The 19,374-nt window shown below is 44.9% G+C and overlaps 1 protein-coding gene across 1 annotated transcript in view; it reads right to left on the reverse strand.

The window, feature by feature from the left end:
* Nucleotides 1-19,374, reverse strand: part of PACS2 (phosphofurin acidic cluster sorting protein 2) — a 219,935-nt gene that overhangs the window by 112,383 nt on the left and 88,178 nt on the right. The window contains 2 exon segments of the mRNA XM_061585566.1: nucleotides 8,486-8,643; nucleotides 14,409-14,468. Coding sequence (XP_061441550.1) covers nucleotides 8,486-8,643; nucleotides 14,409-14,468 — 218 coding nt within the window.

Genomic DNA, 19,374 nt, shown 5'->3' on the forward strand with positions numbered 1-19,374 from the left:
GACCTGTGTCGAGAGAAAGACAGAGGGAGTGTAACTCTGTTGATTCTCCTTGATCTCTCAGCGGCTTTTGATACCATCGACCATGGTATCCTTCTGGAGAGGCTTGCGGATCTGGGAGTTGGAGGTACTGCTTGGCAGTGGTTCCGCTCCTATCTGGCAGGTCGTCTCCAGAAAGTAGGGCTTGGGGAGCACTACTCGATACCCTGGGAGCTCCAATATGGAGTCCCACAGGGATCAGTTCTGTCCCCCATGCTCTTTAACATCTATATGAAGCCACTGGGTACGGTCATCAGGAGTTTTGGGGTGCGTTCTCATCAGTATGCTGATGATACGCAGCTCTACTTCTCCTTTTCATCTTCTTCAGGTGAGGCTGTCAAGGTCCTAAACCAATGCTTGGCCACGATAATGGACTGGATGAGAGCGAACAAATTGAAGCTCAATCCAGACAAGACTGAGATGCTGTTAGTAAATGGATTCCCTGACCAGTTGGATGTTCGACCTGTTCTGGATGAGGTTACACTTCCCCTGAAGGAGCAGGTGCGTAGCTTGGGAGTCCTTTTGGACCCGTCCTTGTCACTTGTGGCGCAGGTGGCCTCGGTGGCACAGAGTGCTTTTTACCAACTTAGGCTGGTGGCCCAGCTGCGCCCGTATCTGGACAGGGAACATCTTGCTACAGTTGTCCATGCTCTGGTAACCTCGAGATTGGACTACTGCAACGCACTATATGTGGGGCTGCCCTTAAAGACGGTTCGGAAACTGCAGCTTGTGCAGAATGCAGCGGCTAGATTAATAACCGGGACCAAGCGGTCAGAACATGTGACACTAATTATACGTTTCCGGGCCCAATTCAAGGTGCTGGCTTTGACCTATAAAGCCTTACACGGCACGGGCCCACAATACCTGGTGGAACATCTCTCCCGATATGAACCTACTCGTGCACTACGCTCAACATCGAAGGCCCTCCTCCGGGTGCCTACTCAGAAAGACGCCTGGAAGGCGACTACAAGAAAGAGGGCCTTCTCGGTAGTGGCCCCCGAACTATGGAACACCCTTCCTGACGAGGTACGCCTGGCGCCTACTTTACTATCCTTTCGGTGCCAGGTGAAAACCTTCCTCTTTGCCCAGGCATTTTAATATTTTTAACATTTTAGTATTTCAGTATTTGTATTTAATGTTGTATTTGTTAGTTATATGTTTTATTTGTTTGCTTAATTGTTGATTTGAGAATTAGATGGTTTTTAATATTGAAATGTAAAGATATATTTTTATCTGTTGTACACCGCCCTGAGAGCTTTGCTATGGGCGGTATAAAAATTGAACTAAATAAATAAATAAATGACATGAATTTGGGGAACTCTGTTGAACATCTGAGAAGGTACAGTTTCTACTTACTGTAAACGGTGTTTCTTCATGGATGACAAGATGTCTCCACGTGGCTACTATAGCTCCCCCTACAGCTCGAAGACAGGAAATGCTTCAGGAAATGTTTTTTGCTCCTCCCTTCCTGCTGAGGCTCAGTTTTCATTCTCGTAAAGCTCTGCCAACAGCCTCAGCACATCACAGAATATATCACACATTGAAAAAACACAACAGGTGTGAAGAACATGTGAACAGTTAACAAGCCTGGAAGAGGCTCAGAAAGATGCATAGTCGTGGCACCCCATAATAGCATCCCATATAGCCAGCCATGTTAGGGAGGGCCGTGGAGACCTCTTGTCATCCATGAAGAAACACTGTTTATGGTAAGTACAAACTGTACCTTCTCCCATGGATGACAAGAGGTCTCCACGTGGGACGTACTAAAGCTACGACCTAGGGTGGGTCAGATGGAGGTAGGACCTGCTGGAGAACTCTGCGACCAAAGGAAGCCTCCGCTGGTGCATAAAGGTCAATTTTGTAATGCCTTGTAAAGGTAGAAGGGGATGACCAGGTGGCTGCCCTACAAAGTTCTTCTATGGAGGCATTGGTGGAAAAGGCCGCCGAGGTAGCGGCTGATCTGGTGGAATGAGCCATAAGGTTCAATGGAGAAGGCCGGTGCAGAGCTTCGTATGCTAGAGATATACACGCTCTAATCCACCTTGCCAAGGTATTTTGTGAGACATCATTTCCTAAGGTAGGCGGATGGAAAGATACAAACAGGGAATCACATTTACGAAAGGACTCAGTTCTAGAAATACAGACTTTCAAAGCACGCCTAACGTCTAAGGAGTGCCACGCTTTTTCTCTGGATTAGGACAAAAGGAAGGTAGGATTATTTCCTGCTGCCTATGGAATGGTGAGTTCACTTTGGGAACGAAGGCTGGGTTAGTTTGTAGCACCACTGTCTTTGTGGAATGTACACAGATGTTTTTGTATTGAGAGGGCTTGCAGTTCAGATACTCTGCGGGCCGAGGTGATAGCTACAAGGAATACCAATTTGAAGGACAAGATACTGAGAGGAACGGATGCAAGCAGCTCGAAGGGAGGCTTCTGAAGAGTGCTGAGGACGGTATGCAGACTCCATGATGGAAATCTGTGCATTACTGGAGGACTTAATGCAACAGCTCCTTGCAGGAACTTCTTGAGAAGAGGATGTGCAGCCAGAGAAGTACTGCTGGTAGGTAGTAGATGAGAGAGCCGATGTTTGACGTTTTAAGGTATTTGGCCTCATGCCCTTTTTCAGACCATCTTGTAAGAATTGCAGAACCTGAGCAACCACTGCTGGCTCCGGAGAGATAGCCTGTGTGGTGCACCATGAGAAGAAAGCTGTCCATGTAGATTGATAGCTTTTAATGGTGGAAGGGTGTCTCGCTGACAGGATGGTATTCACCACTTCAGGGAAGAATCCTAATGCTAACAGTCTATTGTGCTCAATCTCCATGCGGTTAGTCTGAGCCATTGTGGGTCCAGGTGTAGCAGGTTGTGGTGTGCCAGTAGGTGAAACGGCGGGCCTTGTGCCAGCCGAACTATGTCCAAAAACCAGGGGTGTCTCGGCCAATAGGGGGCCACGAGGACCACATGAGCTGCTTCTGTTCTGATTTTCTTCAGTACTCTGGACAGTAAAGGAGTCGGTGGGGAGGCATATAGGAGGCCCTTTGGCCAACTTATCGCCAGAGCATCTTGTCCTTCTGCTCCGCAACTTCTGAATTGGGAGAAGAATCTCTTTGTCTGGTGATTGTTGTCTGAAGCAAATAGGTCTACTTGGAAGTTGCCGAACTTCGCCTGTAGAGACTGGAATACTTCCACATTCAGAGCCCACTCGCTCGGGAAGAGCTGCTGTCTGCTCAGCCAATCTGCTGTTATGTTCAGGCAACCCTGGATGTATTCTGCTGAAATTGAGGACAGGTGTCTTTCTGCCCACAGTAGCATTGAGGTAGCCTCTAGGTTTAGAGTCCTTGAGCGGGTACCTCCTTGTTTGATCAGGTAAGCATGAGTCGACATGTTGTCTGTGCGTATGAGGACGTCCGGAAAGGCAAGGATTGGCGCGAAGTGCCAAAGAGCTAGATGTGCTGCCCTTAACTCTAACCATTTGATGTTTCAGGTTGCCTCTGCTGTCGACCAGGGGTCTTGAACATATTGCCCCTAGCAGTGCACTCTCCAACCGTGGAGGCTGGCATCGGTGGTGATGACTATTCGGAGAGGATCCTGTAGTGGGACTCCTTTTGACAGGTTCTGTATTTCCTACCACCAGATGAGGGAGTGTTTGACCAGAGTTGGAAGGAGAACGTGACGATGGTTGCGTAGTGCAATGTCTGATTGGAACTGAAGCAGAAAGGTTTGAAGTGGGCGGGAGTGCAGGCGCGCCCAAGGAGTGATCCCTATTGCTGATGCCATCATGCCCAGAAGTTTGGCAAGCAACATCACGTCTGGGGATCGAAGTTGGGACAAGGTAGTTGCTAGTGAAGCAATGTTTTGGACCCTCTGTGGCAACAGGGAAACGAGCTGTTGGGCCGTGTCTATAGTTGCTCCAAGGTGAAGCAGCTGCTGAGAAGGGTATAGATGGCTCTTTTGGGAATTTATGAGAAAGCCGTGAGCTTGCAAGAAGTCTAGAGTAACATGGACATCCTGTTGGGCTTAATGGAAGGAGTTGGACCGGATGAGGAGGTCGTCTAAATATGGGTATATGTGCAGTCCTTGCATTCGAAGACCCGCTATTACGTCACCATGACCTTGATGAACAGTTGTGGAGCCGAAGCTAGACCAAAGGGAAGGGCCCTGTATTGAAAATGGCGGCCGTTGTAATAAAAGCGGAGTAGTCGTCTGTGGGATGGGAATATGGGGATGTGCAGGTAGGCCTCCTTTAAATCTATTGAAGCCAGAAAGTCCTGTGGAAGAAGAGCTTCTCTGATGGACGTAAGGGTCTCCATCCTGAAGGTTCTCTGGGTCACAAACTGATTTAAGAATTTGAGGTTGAGTACCCCGCGCCAGGATCCGTCCTTTTTCCCGACCAAAAAGAAGATGGAGTAAAGACCTGAGAAGATCTCTCCTGATGGTACTTCTTCTATGGCAGAGGTATCCAACAGGTGATGAATCTCACCTAAGATTGCTTGGTGTTTCTTGATGGAAGTGGCCACGGGAAAGGGAAGGAATCTGGTGGGTGGGTACTCTGTAAGTTCTATCCAGTACCCCTCCTTGACGATGGTGAGTACCCACTTGTCCTGAGTCATGTGTTGCCAACAGGAAGCAAAGTGGGTTAGATGACCTCCTACTTGTGGTGTTGGCGGGGAGTCAGAAGCGTTGTTGGTTCTGACGTCCTTGTCTAGTTTGGTTGGTGGGGGGCCTGGAAGAAGGGGTCTGAGACTTCTGTGGAAATCTCTGCCTGGTCCAGTAGGGGCTCCCGCTTTTGAAGTCACGTGCCCTGGTGGTGAGCCTGGACCCACAAAAGGACTGGAAAGGGTAGGAGCAAGAGGCAGGACGCTTAAATGTGCGGCTATCTTCTCTCTTTTTATCTCTGGTCTCTACGAGGACTTCATTGCATGCCTCATCGCTGAAGAGATTGGTACCTGAGAAGGGGACAGAAGCTAGGTTGGCACATGAAGCTGCATCCACGTCCCAGTGGTTAAGACAGAGATGTCTTCTAGCTACAACTGCTGCTGCCATTGCACTACAGGAAAATTGGGAAAAGTCCATAGTGGCATCTGCTATGAATGCCAGGGATCTAGATACCTTGAGCAGAGTTTTTCTAAGTCTAGCTGGGTCTCTGTTAACATCATCAAGCAGGTCTTCAACCCATAACAGCACTGCCCTGACAAATACAGAAGCCGAAGTAGAGGCTCTTATTAAGAGCACATTAGCTTTGTGGGAGCGCTTCAGGGCTGCGTCAGATTTGCACTCAGTGGGGTCCTTTGAGCAACTCCGTCCCGTGGCAAGAGGGCATGGGAGAGTAGAGCAGAAATAAGCCCGTCCACAACTGGAATGCAAAGCTGGTTCATAACGTCAGCATCTAGGACATAAAACTTATTGGCATAGTTAGTACCTTTTCTGCATTGAAGAGGCAAGTCCCATTCTAACTTCATAATATTTTTTAAAGAGGTGGGCAAAGGCATGCACCTAGTAGAAGGCTTAGGGATGGGGAGCACCAGAGAGCTCTTAGGTAAGGGCTCCTGTTGTTTCTGCGTCACATTTAAGTCCAGAGCTGCCACTACTTTACAAAAAAGAGGGGCAAAGTGAGCCTCTACAAATAATCTAGAAGACTCAGTGTCATCCATATCTGAACTTTCGCTCCATTCCCCTTCTTCAATATCAGGATCTCTGTCGTCATCAGACTGGCCTGCATCTAAGGAGAGGCCTTGCTGAGTGCTGCGGCCTCTAGCAACAGCATGTGGGGAGGGTGAAGGAACCCTATCAAGGTGTGAATGCACAGTTGAGGGCCTTTTGGATCCCCTGCCGCTTGTCAATTCTGTAACGAGCTCCCCAATCATGGCCTCCTTAAGCTGTTGAAACACAGCAGGAGAAAGCAGATCAGATAGGGACAACTGCGGCTGTTGAGGCATTGCATTAGAACCAGGCTGGAATGGGGGGTTAATCTGCATGCATTGAACTTGGGAATCGTACCTTCTTTGCTCCTCATCTTCAGATGAAAGACGTTCCAGTTCCCTAGGCCCCATAGGAACAAGGCGGGGGGGTTCCGGGGAGTGCGGAGGCCTTGTCGCCAAGAGGACCGCAGCACTATTGTCAGGCAGGTCATAGGAAGCATCCGCTTCAATAAGTGCTCTTTTTTGTTGTAGCGCAGGAGCAGCCTGAAAAATGGCGGGCGAATGCCTATCCAAAATAGCGGCCGCCTCATGTCTATTGGACAAAATGGCGGGCGCCGCATCACGAGCGGCCGAAAACGGCTCCACTAAAGGCCCCTGCAGTAAGGAGGTAAGTGGAGGGGACTCACTGACTCTGGCAAACTTGTGGGGAGCAATGGAGTCCATCCGAGAAGAGGTGCCCTCATGGGGGTCGTCTCCGCCAATAAGCAATTGCTGCTGAGCATTGGCAAGAATCTGAGGTGGGAGGGAGCTGACTGCAGCCAAGGCTGAGTACTGCCCTGCCTTTTTTGAAGATTTTTTCTTCTTGGAAGAATAAGATGCCATCTTTTCCATGTCTTGCAGAGAGCGGAGGGCAGAAGAAATGAAAGTGAAACAAGAAGGACAGAGAACTACTAAAGGTAAATAAAGTATAGTTTTTGTTTTTGTTTTTTATTATAAAACAAGTAGAAGAAGAGATAGCTGGAAGGTAGACATGGAAAATGTGGCTATGCAAAGGGAAGAGAGAAGCTAGGCCAGAAAGGAAGACAGCCAGAAAGGGTGTGCTCCGAGCTGAGACAGGAAAGAAAACTGAGCCTCAGCAGGAAGGGAGGAGCAAAAAACATTTCCTGAAGCATTTCCTGTCTTTGAGCTGTAGGGGGAACTATAGTACCCACGTGGAGACCTCTGTCATCCATGAGAGAAAAATAGAGTACTCACCACCACCACTACCCCACTGGCAAGATTTGGAGCAGGTGAAGATGCTGTTGCTGGTCTCCAGGACCCCTCCAATAAAGAGCCATTGGAATCATGGCAGAAGACTAAAGAAGTGATAGGGGAAGCCATAGAGTATAAGCTGCACACCAAGAAAAGCCACAGGAAACTGCACTATAGGTTCTGTCTTACTTCAGCAGACACCACTCAATCCCTGACAGAAGCACAACACAATCTGCAATGGAAGCACTAAAAGCCCTGATTGTTGTGACCCAGGCAAGGGGAGAGTTAGATCATGGAGGGGAGTCATATGAGGATGAGGCTGTTTGGGAAGCTGAAGGAAGGGAGATGAGCGGGGAGGGTTCTGGCAGTCCCCAAACTCCCCTGCCTGGCACTTCCACCGAGGAAGCTCCTGCCCCGCCTGTGAGTCCAACGCCCGAGCAGTTGGGAAATAACTCTCCACCCGCACTATCTATTCCCATGCAGGAATTCCCACCAGGCACTTCAAATGCTTCCCAGACAATCAGCATCCCGCTTCCAGAGACCGCGCAGTCACCTAGCGAAGCCCCGTTGTCAGATGGGTCGTTTGAGAGTTGCCCTCCCTCGCCCCGTGTGAGGAGGCGCAAGATGAGAGACTTTCAGAGGGTGGAACTGAGGCAGAGCCACCATTTATGAGCCAAAACGTTCCCTACTTAAGCCAAGGCACAAGTGCTGAGTCAACTTTCCTCTAACATTGCTTAGTTAGGCTAGTTAGAGAAAGCAGTGAGTCAGAGTAGACAGGTGTATGAAGCTCACTGCTTTGGGTGTAATATAATGCTAATAAAAACAGAAAAACACATCACCTCGCCTCAGTCTGAATCTGTCACCTCTGGGCAGGACATTGATGGTGAAAGTAATGGCAGTGGTGAGAGCTGGGGAGCAGCAATCCTGCTTAGTACAAGTGTGGCAAAACTCATGGCACCCACAGAGCTGCTAGGCAGAGGCGCAGCTTGAAGATGACAAACTAAAAGGTGGCCCCTCTTAAATTGACATAAATCAGGGCCTGCCGAGGTCCATAGCCTCCTATCTGCTGAAACAGCCACTCATATTCAGCCAGATGTTCCCAGTAATCACTTGCCCATCCTAAAGCCTGCAGTAGGATCGGTGGAGACAAACTAAAAACAGTGAGTGACATATGGGAAGCTGACGGCAAAAAGGATGGGAACGGGCATGAGGAGAAGGGAAGAACAGACCCCAGGGAGAAGGAGAAATACAGACAGATGACAGGCAGGAAGAGGTAACTATCTCCATAGATATAGAAGTTTGGTGAGATCTGTTACAGCCATACAGATCTGGGCATATCGGTAACCTTATTTTTAGTTATCTTACTTTAGCTGTGAGAGTGAAATGTAGTGCACATGCATGAACCTAACTAACTGACAGCAATAGGATGAAATGTAAAAAACTCATCAACCATCATAACACACTCTACATGTCCCACCCTGCTGCCCTAGCATCTCCCATCCCAGTAGGCAGTAGGTCTAACAATCTGCAAATCTGCCATTAGACATCAATGCTCTTACCTTAGCTTTGGCTTAGGAGTGCTGAGGACACTGTCATCATCTTCCATGTCAGGGCCACTGTCACTAGGATTTTCCATATCAAGCGTATCATAGAGAAGATCTAGATCTTCCTCTACTTCTGGGACATGGTCAGCTGGATCCTGCTCAGAATCCAAAACCTAGGCAGAAAATCAACAGCAGTTCAACAGACTGCACATTAATGGTAAACTGCAAACAGCACCTTCATTGAGACAATTTTTGTCAGGACTGTGGCAGGGAGAGAAAGAGTTAAACCTCTCCTCCCCACAGGCCTAAGGTTGCTTAGATATCCCAGTAGCTGCAATTAACATAACAAAAACGTGCCCATTGATTGCATTCAAGTATTAAGTACTATTACAATTATTACATATAATAATTACAAGTATTAATTACCTAGCATGGGCACCCAACGCTGAATGGTCAAAGCTGAGACACCAAGCTAAGATGCATCCAAACTCAGAGGAAGGCAATGGTAAACCACCTCTGAATACCTCTTACCATGAAAATCCTATGAACAGAGTATCCAAAATGCAATGCGAGATAGTGCTGGAAGATGAGACCCCCCCCAGGTCAGAATGCAGTCAATGAGCTACTGGAGAAGAACAAAGGACAAGTACGAGAAGCGCTGTGACTAATGACGCAGCTGGGTCAAAGCTGAAAGGAAGCCCAGAGGCTGATGTGCACAGATGTGAAAGGAGAGTCCGGAGTTGTACGATGCACACAATGGAATCATGGAATGTGAGAAGCATGAACCAGGGAAAGTTAGAAATTGTCAAGCAAGAAATGGAACGCATCAACATTACAATACTTGGCGTGAGTCAATTAAAATGGACTGGAATGGGACATTTTCAGTCAGGCAACTACAAAATGTTTTATGCAGGAAATGAGAAATTAAGAAGAAACGGTGTTGCTTTAATAGTGAGAAGTGATGTAGCAAAAACAATTAAGAGCTATAACGCAAGGTCTGAGCAAGTTATATCAATGAGATTTAGCAGGAAACCTATTAACATAACCATCATCAAAGTCTATGCTCCAACAGCAAATGCAGAAGAGGAATTGGAGAGATTTTATGCAGAAGTAAAAGAAGAAACTGATCACACACCAAAACAAGATGTGCTGATAATCATGGGGGACTGGAATGCAAAAGTAGGGAACAGAGAAGAACTAGGAACTGTGGGAAAATGGGGCTTAGGAGATAGAAATGAAGCAGGAGAATGACTTATTAAATTCTGTGAAGCCTATAATTTGTTTCTTGCAAACACATTTTTTTGAACAACCGAAAAGACGACTGTATACATGGACATCACCAAATAGTCAATATAGGAATCAAATTGATCATGTATTTGGTAGCAGAAGATGGAGAAGTTCCATACTTTCTGCAAAAACAAGACCAGGAGCAGACTGCGGCACAGATCATGAACTGGTCATATCAAAAATCAGAGTAAAGCTAAAGAACAACAAAGCAATCACAATGCCAAAATGCAATTTAAATAACATCCCAGAAGAATATAAAGATCAAATAAGGAACAGGTTTAAGGCTTTAAACTTAGTTGACAGAGAACCAGAAGAACTATGGAATGAAGTCAGAGACATTATCAGGAAAGAATGCAAAAAGACAATACCTCTCGTTAAAAAGAAAGACTTCAGTGGATGACTGAAGAAACTCTTAAAATAGTTAAAGAGAGAAGGAAAACAAAAGCAAAAGGAGACAGAAACACGATTAGAACCCTAAAGGCAACAATACAGTGACTAGGGACAAACAGAACTATTACAATAGTTATTGTATAGAAATAAAAGTGGACAACAAAAAGGGTAGAACAAGAGCCCTATTCCAAAAAGATTAGAGAAATGAAAGGGAAATTTAAACCAAGGGTAGGGATGTTGAATATCAATAAGGGAACACACTGACTGACCGAGATGAAATAAAAGGAAGATGGAAGCAATACACTGAAGAACTCTATAAAGGAGATGCAAGGACGACAGATTCATTCACGGAGGAACCGTATGATGAAGAACCAGAAATTGTAGAATGTGAGGTGAAAGCTGCTCTTAAAATACTTGGAAGAAACAAATCACCAGGAACAGATGGCATACCAATAGAGTTGCTACAAGCTACTGAGACTGAATCTGTTCAAATTTTGATAAAAATTTGTCAAGAAATATGGAAAACTAAACAATGGCCCACAGACTGGAAGCGTTCAATATACATCCCAATTACAAAGAAATGAGTTCCCAGGGCATGCAGTAATTATTAAACTATTCCCTTAATATCCCATGCAAGTAAAGTAATGCTCAAGATTCTACCAGAAAGGGAAGAGGAACGAGAGATCATATCACAAACATACGTTGGATAATGGAACGGACCAAGGAATTTCAGAAGGAAATCACCCTGTTTTATAGATTACAGCAAAGCCTTTGATTGCGTAGATCATGAAACACTATGGAATGCTTTAAAAGAAATGGGAGTGCCACAGCATCTGATTGTCCTGATACGCAACCTATACTCTGGACAAGAGGCTACTGTAAGGACAGAATATGAAGAAACTGATTGATTCCCAATCGGAAAGGGCATGAGACAGGGGTTTATTTTATCACCCTGCTTGTATATGCAGAACATATCATACGGAAAGCTGGACTGGACCAAGATGAAGGAGATGTGAAAACTGCAGGGAGAAATATCAGTAATTTAAGATATGCAGACAATACCATACTACTAGCAGAAACCAGTAATGATTTCAAACGAATGCTGATGAAAGTTAGAGGAAAGCACAAAAGTGGGACTACAGCTGAACGTCAAGAAGACTAAAGTAATGACAACAGAAGATTTTTGTAACTTTAAAGTTGACAATGAGGACATTGAACTTGTCAAGGATTATCAATACTTCAGCATAGTCATTAACCAAAATGGAAATAGTAAAAAAAATCAGAAGGCTAGGACTGGAGAGGGCAGCTATGAGAGAACTAGAAAAGGTCCTGAAATGCAAAGATGTATCACTGAACACTAACGTCAGGATCATTCAGACCATGGTATTCCCGATCTCTATGTATGGATGTGAAAGTTGGACAGTGAAAAAAGGGGATAAGAGAAAAATCAACTCATTTGGAATGTGGTGCTGGAGGAGAGCTTTGCGGATACCATGGACTGCAAAAAAACAACAACAAATAATTGGGTGTTAGAACAAATTAAACCAGAACTATCATTTGAAGCTAAAATGATGAAACTGAGGTTATCATACTTTGGACACATAATGAGAAGCCATGATTCACTAGAAAAGACCATAATGGTGGGGAAAACAGAAGGGAGTAGAAAAAGAGGAAGGCCAAACAAGAGATGGATTGATTCCATAAAGGAAGCCACAGACCTGAACTTACAAGATCTGAACAAGATGGTTCACGACAGATGCTACTGGAGGTCGCTGATTCATAGGGTTGCCATAAGTCATGACTGACTTGAAGGCACATTAACAACAACAAATTAATGTCACACCTGAGCCCTCTTCAGAAGTTCACTCCCACACAATTAGAATTGTATGAGGAGAACAAGGACAAGCCTGATGTCCCCATCTCCCCTGTTGCAATCTCATTGCTCAGCTCTATTGCCTTTTGCACATTGGGTGCTGAACTTCTACAGGAGGCAGTTTTCTGTACTCATATCTATTTATTTAAAGACATTTATAAATCACTTATATTTTCAAAATCTCTAAGTGATATAGGCTCCTTGTGCAATTTAGAACACTGAGAGTTCAGTGTTCTCAATCATATAGGGAGCCTCTAGAAGTATCGTAGAATCATAGAACAGTAGAGTTGGAAGGGGCCTGTAAGGCCATTAAGTCCAACCCCCAAGTATGGAAGGCTTCCTGCTGCAATTCTTCAGCCCTCAATACATGGAACACTATAGAGTCAGAGCCAGAAAATGAAATGTAATGGAGGGGGTGGAGCCAATAAGTTATTCCTTAGCCTTCCCCTCATGCCATTCTTATTGTGTGGACGACATCTGAAGAGGGAACTAGGTTGCCCTAAAAACCAAGTCCATTCAGACTTCTATTGCCTCTTCCAGACAGTCAGTTTCAAAGTGTACATATTGTGGTGGTGGATGCAGCCTTTGCAGTGCAACAATAAATCCAGTGTGAGTGGGAAGTAGATACAGTGACCCTTTATGAGTCAAAGAAGCTAAATAAAACAAAACTGGTGTGGTCACCAAGATGTGATCAGGATACAGTTTGTGTGATCCTGATAGATCTTGCAAAACACCAAGGAAATTACTTTTTCCAAGCACAGATTATGTTCAGGTGAAAGACTGTGCAAGAATGGGCATTATGCATATTCATTTTTCACGTTTACAAAGAGTGACAAATTGTTTTCCTGTTTGATTCGTGGATTGCCCCAACATCCTCTGTAGATGGGTGACATAAGTGTCTGCAAAAAGAATGGTTGCTCCAGAGGTTTATTCTGTATTTTATCTCTTTTTTTCCCTCTAGCTGCTTCCAGGATATAAATTACTTTGTTGTTAGGCATATCTTTGGGTATGTTAAGCATATCTGACTGGTAAAAATATAAGCTCTGCCTTAAACAAACCTTACAATTAGCACTGCTGTTGGGAGGCCCTCAAACACAGTTTATGGAGGTGTTATGACTGGGCAGAAGTTACTTCCAGAGGTTCTCATGGACCATATTTCATTGTGCAGGATAAGTCGATAGAACATCTTACAGAACAGAGGGTTGGATCTAGGCTAAGTTAGGTAAACTCAGATCCCATTGAAATCAATGGGACAAGTTAGTCATGACATCTCATTGATTTCAATGGAACTCAAGTTCGCCTAATTTACTCTGGATCCAATACAGAGAGAGCAAGACAGGGAGAATTAAGATGTTTTCACATGAAACAGTTAAGTTGGTGAATGACATCTCTGTCATTATATTTTATTTCTTTATTTAAAAGCATTTATAAACTGCTTAATATTTCAAAAATATTGACCACCCACATTATACAAAGGTAATGCTTTTGAGCTCTTAAATTTCCCTATTATCGTATTTCACTTCAGGAGAGATCCAGTTACAGAAGATTCCTCCAATAGTTCAGTCTCAGTTATGACATAAATGTGCTTGTGGAAGACTAACATAGGTTCATATGCCAGAAATAATATTTGCCAGATCATTAAAATTCATAATTAGTGCCACAAATTCAAAACGGCTGCATTGGTGTAAAACAGGGATGGAGAACCTTCAGCTCGTGGACCATCCTGGCCCATCAGGTCTAATGTGTCCCACAAGGCTATTTTCCTCAAACCACACCTGCCCACCCATGATCTGACATCAATGGTGACATTAGCTGATGGGTGGGAGGAAAAGGCTTAGTCCTGCATTGGCTGCGCAATCCTGTTCTCAACAGGGAACAATACTGCACAGATGGCAGCAAGATTTAATCCCTGTGCAAAAGCGTCCCTTGAAGCAGCTTGCACATGTAAGCTACTTCAAAGAGTGCTTTTGCAAAGGCTCTTGGGGGCTCGCACAAGCTGTCTTAAAGCCTTTTGAAGTCCCCAATCTTGGAGGCTTAAAAGGGAAGTGCAGAAGAACTTGCAAAACGCTTTATGAGTCTGCTCACACTCCCCCTTTAAGCCTCTGAGATTAAAAAAACGCTCCCCACCCTTGGTATAGAACCTCAGGGCGGGGGCCAAATATGGCCCTCTCTAGTCCTCTTCATCTGTCCCTTGGGACTCTGCCCAGGCCACACTCCACATCCTCCTCAAGTACTGTTGCTTGGCTGGAATATGTTCTTGAACATTTGCCATGTGTAAAAAAATGTTCTGTATTTTTTTTATGCAAGTGCCCTTAGCCTGCTAGATAATGCAAACCTCATACAGTTAAGAAAGTTGCTGGAGACAGCAATTACAGCCAGTCAGCTTACCTCTTCAGATACTTTAAACCTTTTCAACAGTGCCACCACTTTTTGCTTGAAGTTTTGTTGCTGTAAAGGTAAATGTTTACAATCAATACAACGTTATGGCACACAACTTCCTCTGGATGTTGATCATCACTACAATCCATGCACCATTTATTCTCAATACATGCAAATAATTTACAAAATATAGGCCATTGCTATTGCTCATTCATTTTAGGATTGAATAGATTCCATCCCAACTAAGAATTGGGCCAGAATTTCAGGTTCAGGTGGAACAGCAAATTCCAGATTCATATTGGAAATAGCATGCAAAATAATATTTCTGTGTTTGTGTGGATGCCTCCAGGTTATGCTAGGCTTTCACTCACATTCCTGAAGACCTCTAGTGCAGTGAAAGCCAGTGACATTGCTTGCCCGTCACTACACTGGAGGCCATGGGACATGTACAGAGAGGTCTAGCACAATCTCCCTTTGTCTTGCTACCTGAAGTTTTGGATTCCACAATTCACTTTTCAATTTTAGTGGAGTGAGATTAATTCCCAACAGGTCTTTTGTTGTTGTTATTGTTTTTGTAGAAGGGCAAGCAGCTCTTCTCACTCCTAATTCCCAGTCATGTAAATGCATCCCTAGAGCTCTTTGCCCAACACTTTTGTGCCTCTAGAAATGTCCAATAGAGATTTAAAGTTATATTAGTTGGTTAGCCATCTGCAATATAAAGCCACAGGCCATTTAGCCCATCATTTCATCCAAAGTCAGCTCCATTAACACAAATTTTAAATGCATATTTTTGCCTCCCAGCACAAGATTAAAAACCAGTACGTACTGAAAATGGAGCATTTTGTATCAGAATACATTTTGTCTCCCAGCACAAGATTAAAAACCAGTACATACTGAAAATGGAGCATTTTGTATCAGAATACAATTTTCTATCAACTGACTTTGCAACAAAATCTGAGGATTGCTAAATCTACAATCCATAGTGCATATTATGCTTGAAGAATGTAGATTTGTTGTATTTTTTCATGAACACAGCACTATTTATCCATTTGGATCTCTGACCATCTAATCAAAATGGTTAATAATTGAATTCTAAAAACAATTGCCACCCACATTGACATAAACGCTAACCTTCCAGCAATGTGTATGGCAGCAACTAACTTGGTTTTTGAAGTGTTATTTCTATACCATTAGAGAAATGGGGGAAAACATGTCCTGTACCCTATTGCAGGTCAAAACAGTCCATGGCTGCATTCATATGTTCGAATCCTGGCGTAATAAACCAGGACATGCATGAGCTCCAAGCACTTTCATGGAGCCTCGTGGTGTGTCAAACCCCACCCACTAACTTTGGACCTGATATGAAAGAGGTTGTTTTTCTGTCTCTTTCATGTGGAGTGCGAGAACTTTTGAGAAATTCTCTGGGGTGCATGTGGGTCGTTTGCACCTACCTTACCATTGTCATAAGGTGGGTATGTGCGTGTGAATGGTTCCTTTAACAATCCATGCTGCACTGTTTCTGTTGTTTCACTGTCTCCCTGGCTTCTTAAAAATCCCAAAGGAGGACTTTTTTAAAAAAAGTTACACTGCACTCTCAGCAGTACACAGCAGTAAAGACACTTTCAAGACCACCTTATTACTGTTGTATGATAAGAGCAAAATCTCCACATAACCCCAAAGAACTTCTCTGAAGTTCTCCCCCCTTTCCCCAAGATATGGGGGATATTTCTTTTTGCCCTCCCTCCAGTAAATGGTGTTTTGTTTTAAAAGAAGAATGAAAACTTTGGCACAACACTAATGCAGGCTTCTTCCTTCTACTTCACTCCTCCTTTTGCATGAGCATAAGGAGAAACAAGTCAGGAAGCTACAATTAATGGGTAGCTTCCCATTATGCGCAAACTAGGAAGCTATGATTAATGGTCTCCAAACAAGCTAGGAAATGAAGCCATAGTTTAAAGTCGATTTATAAATCCTGGTTTGTTTGGAAGTCATTAACCATAGCTAACTGTTTTTGACATGCAGTCAGTGCTGTAGGCCCGTCACAGAGTAATTCATAGTGTGGCCACAAGCATAGACCACAAGCAGAGCATAGTTGCAGATGACTCCAGTAAGTAAAGCCACATATTGCCAAAGACAAAAAAAAAAAAACACCCAAAGCAGCAAAAAACAAACAAAAACCTTTTAGAAACCAAAACAGAACCTGGTTTGGTAGTTTTCTTTTCTGGTTTTTCTTTTCTGAACCTATATATGGTGACAGTCTGGTATAGAATGGCACGAACACACTGATCTTATGCGGACACACATGAAACAGATGGGCTTAGGCGTGTCTAACTCAGCATAGAATCACGCCATAAGAGTTTTAAAGGTATGTTTTATTGACTCCTGTCCATGCCACCCCATTTCCTGTCAAGACAATATCCCAAAACCACAGACAAAAGGGAGGGGAAGATGCCATGATACCACACATGTCCATAAGTGAGGCCCCATAATTAAAAATCTCAGCAAAGCTCTCATAATCCTTGGACTGGTGCGGGCGACCACATCTGTGCTGGACCCTTGGCTGGTGAAAGCTGGCAGGACCGGCTGGGCCAAGGAGATAATAAACGCCTCTCTCTTTGAGAGAGGGAGTGGTCCCTGACTGCCTAAAAGAGGCGGCAGTGAGACCGCTCCTGAAGAAACCCTCTTTGGACCCAGATAACCTGAACAACTATAGACCTGTGGCGAATGTTCCGTTCTTGGGCAAGGTGCTGGAACGGGTGGTTGCCGGCCAGCTCCAGGGGCTCTTGGATGACACTGATTATCTTGATCCATTTCAATCCGGTTTTAGGCCCGGTTTTGGCACTGAAACAGCCTTGGTCGCCCTGTATGATGACCTTTGTCGGGAGAGGGACAGGGGGAGTGTGACTCTGTTGATTCTCCTTGATCTCTCAGCTGCTTTTGATACCATCGACCATGGTATCCTTCTGGGAAGACTCACGGAGTTGGGAGTTGGGGGTACTGCTTGGCAGTGGCTCCGCTCCTACTTGGTGGGTCGCCACCAGAAGGTAGTGCTTGGGGAACATTGCTCGATACCCTGGACCCTCCATTGTGGAGTCCCTCAGGGATCGGTACTGTCCCCCATGCTTTTTAACATCTACATGAAGCCGCTGGGTGCGGTCATCAGGAGTTTTGGGGTGCGTTGTCATCAGTATGCTGATGACACGCAGCTCTATTTCTCCTTTTCATCTTCTTCAGGTGAGGCTGTTAACGTGCTAAACCATTGCCTGGCCGCGATAATGGACTGGATGGGAGCTAACAGACTGAAGCTCAATCCAGACAAGACTGAGACGCTGTTGGTGAGTGCCTTCTCTGCCCAGATGGTGGATGTTCATCCTGTTCTTGATGGGGTTACACTCCCCTTGAAGGAACAGGTTCGTAGCTTGGGAGTTCTTTTCGATCCTTCCTTGTCTCTTGAGGCCCAGGTGGCCTCGGTGGCACGGAATGCTTTTTACCATCTTCGATTGGTAGCCCAGCTACGTCCCTATATGGACAGTGACGACCTCGCCTCAGTTGTTCATGCTCTGGTAACTTCTAGATTGGACTACTGCAATGCGCTCTACGTTGGGCTGCCCTTGAAGACTGTTCGGAAACTACAGCTAGTCCAGAATGCAGCGGCCAGATTGCTGACGTGGACCAGAAGGTTCGCTCATATAACACCTGTTCTGGCCCGTCTGCACTGGCTTCCTATTTGTTTCCGGGCTAGATTCAAAGTGCTGGTTTTGACCTATAAAGCCCTACGCAGCATGGGACCGCAGTACCTGGTGGAACGCCTCTCCCAATATGAACCTACCAGTACACTGCGCTCAACATCTAAGGCCCTCCTCCGAGTGCCATCCCATCGAGAAGCTCAGAGGGTGGTGACTAGAACTAGGGCCTTTTCAGTGGTGGCCCCCAAACTGTGGAACAGTCTCCCCGATGAGGTGCACCTGGCGCCGACGCTACTATCTTTTCGGCGCCAGGTGAAAACCTTTTTATACTCCCAGGCATTTTAAAGTGTATTTTAACAGTATTTCACTATTATCTTGTATTTTGGACGTTGTTTGGTTCTTTTATTGTTTGTTTGTTTTTGGTTCTTGATTTATTGTATTTATTGTACTTATACACTGTGCTTGTTTTATCTTTTATGTACACCGCCCAGAGAGCCTTCGGGCTTAGGGCGGTATATAAATTAAATACAATAAATAAATAAAATAAATAATTGAATCCAGCTCAGAAGGTTATTTTCTTCCAGCAACTATACCAGTGAGACTATTAAAGAATCAGGTAGAGCAATCCTATACTCACGGAACATTGGGGAGGGGGGGAATATGTTACTGCTGTGCTGGCAGATTGAGCACCATATCCATGTCTGCTGGGGAAGGGAGGTGAAAACACACAAAGACAAAAAAAGCATAAAAACAGCAGACAAATAATCATTGTCCCTGGAAATTCCACCAGTGCCCACTGATAAAGGAGTATGCCAGTGATGATGACACATGCTGCCCACATATTGAGAGCCAATTAACTTACAACTGCACACAGCACACACCCAACACACAAAGCAACGCCATTGCCTCTTCCTCGCTCCATCAGCCTTGGAGGCACAGCCAGCAACACTACTGCTTCCTCTAGTCATCAAGTATCCTTACAGGCAGTGGGTTAAGTCACCTAATGCTACTCATGATCACTGTTTTGGAGAACGCACAAAGGCGAGAAAGGGGGTCTAACACAAGACATCAGCAGCACAGCTCCTTGGGCAGAGGGCTTGTACAAAGCACACAAACCCATCTGGAGACAAAGATTTAAGACCCACCCAGGGTGAAAAAGACTCTTACCAAGCAGCCAGGGGAAGGGGCCATGCAACAAAGGCAGTCACAAATACATAGTGACTGCAGCAACATTTGGTGGCTCACTATATAGAGCACAAGGTTGGAAAGCAAGATGCAGGAGCTCAAAC

Source organism: Rhineura floridana, chromosome 1 (assembly GCF_030035675.1).
Source record: "Rhineura floridana isolate rRhiFlo1 chromosome 1, rRhiFlo1.hap2, whole genome shotgun sequence".
Classification (NCBI taxonomy): domain Eukaryota; kingdom Metazoa; phylum Chordata; class Lepidosauria; order Squamata; family Rhineuridae; genus Rhineura; species Rhineura floridana.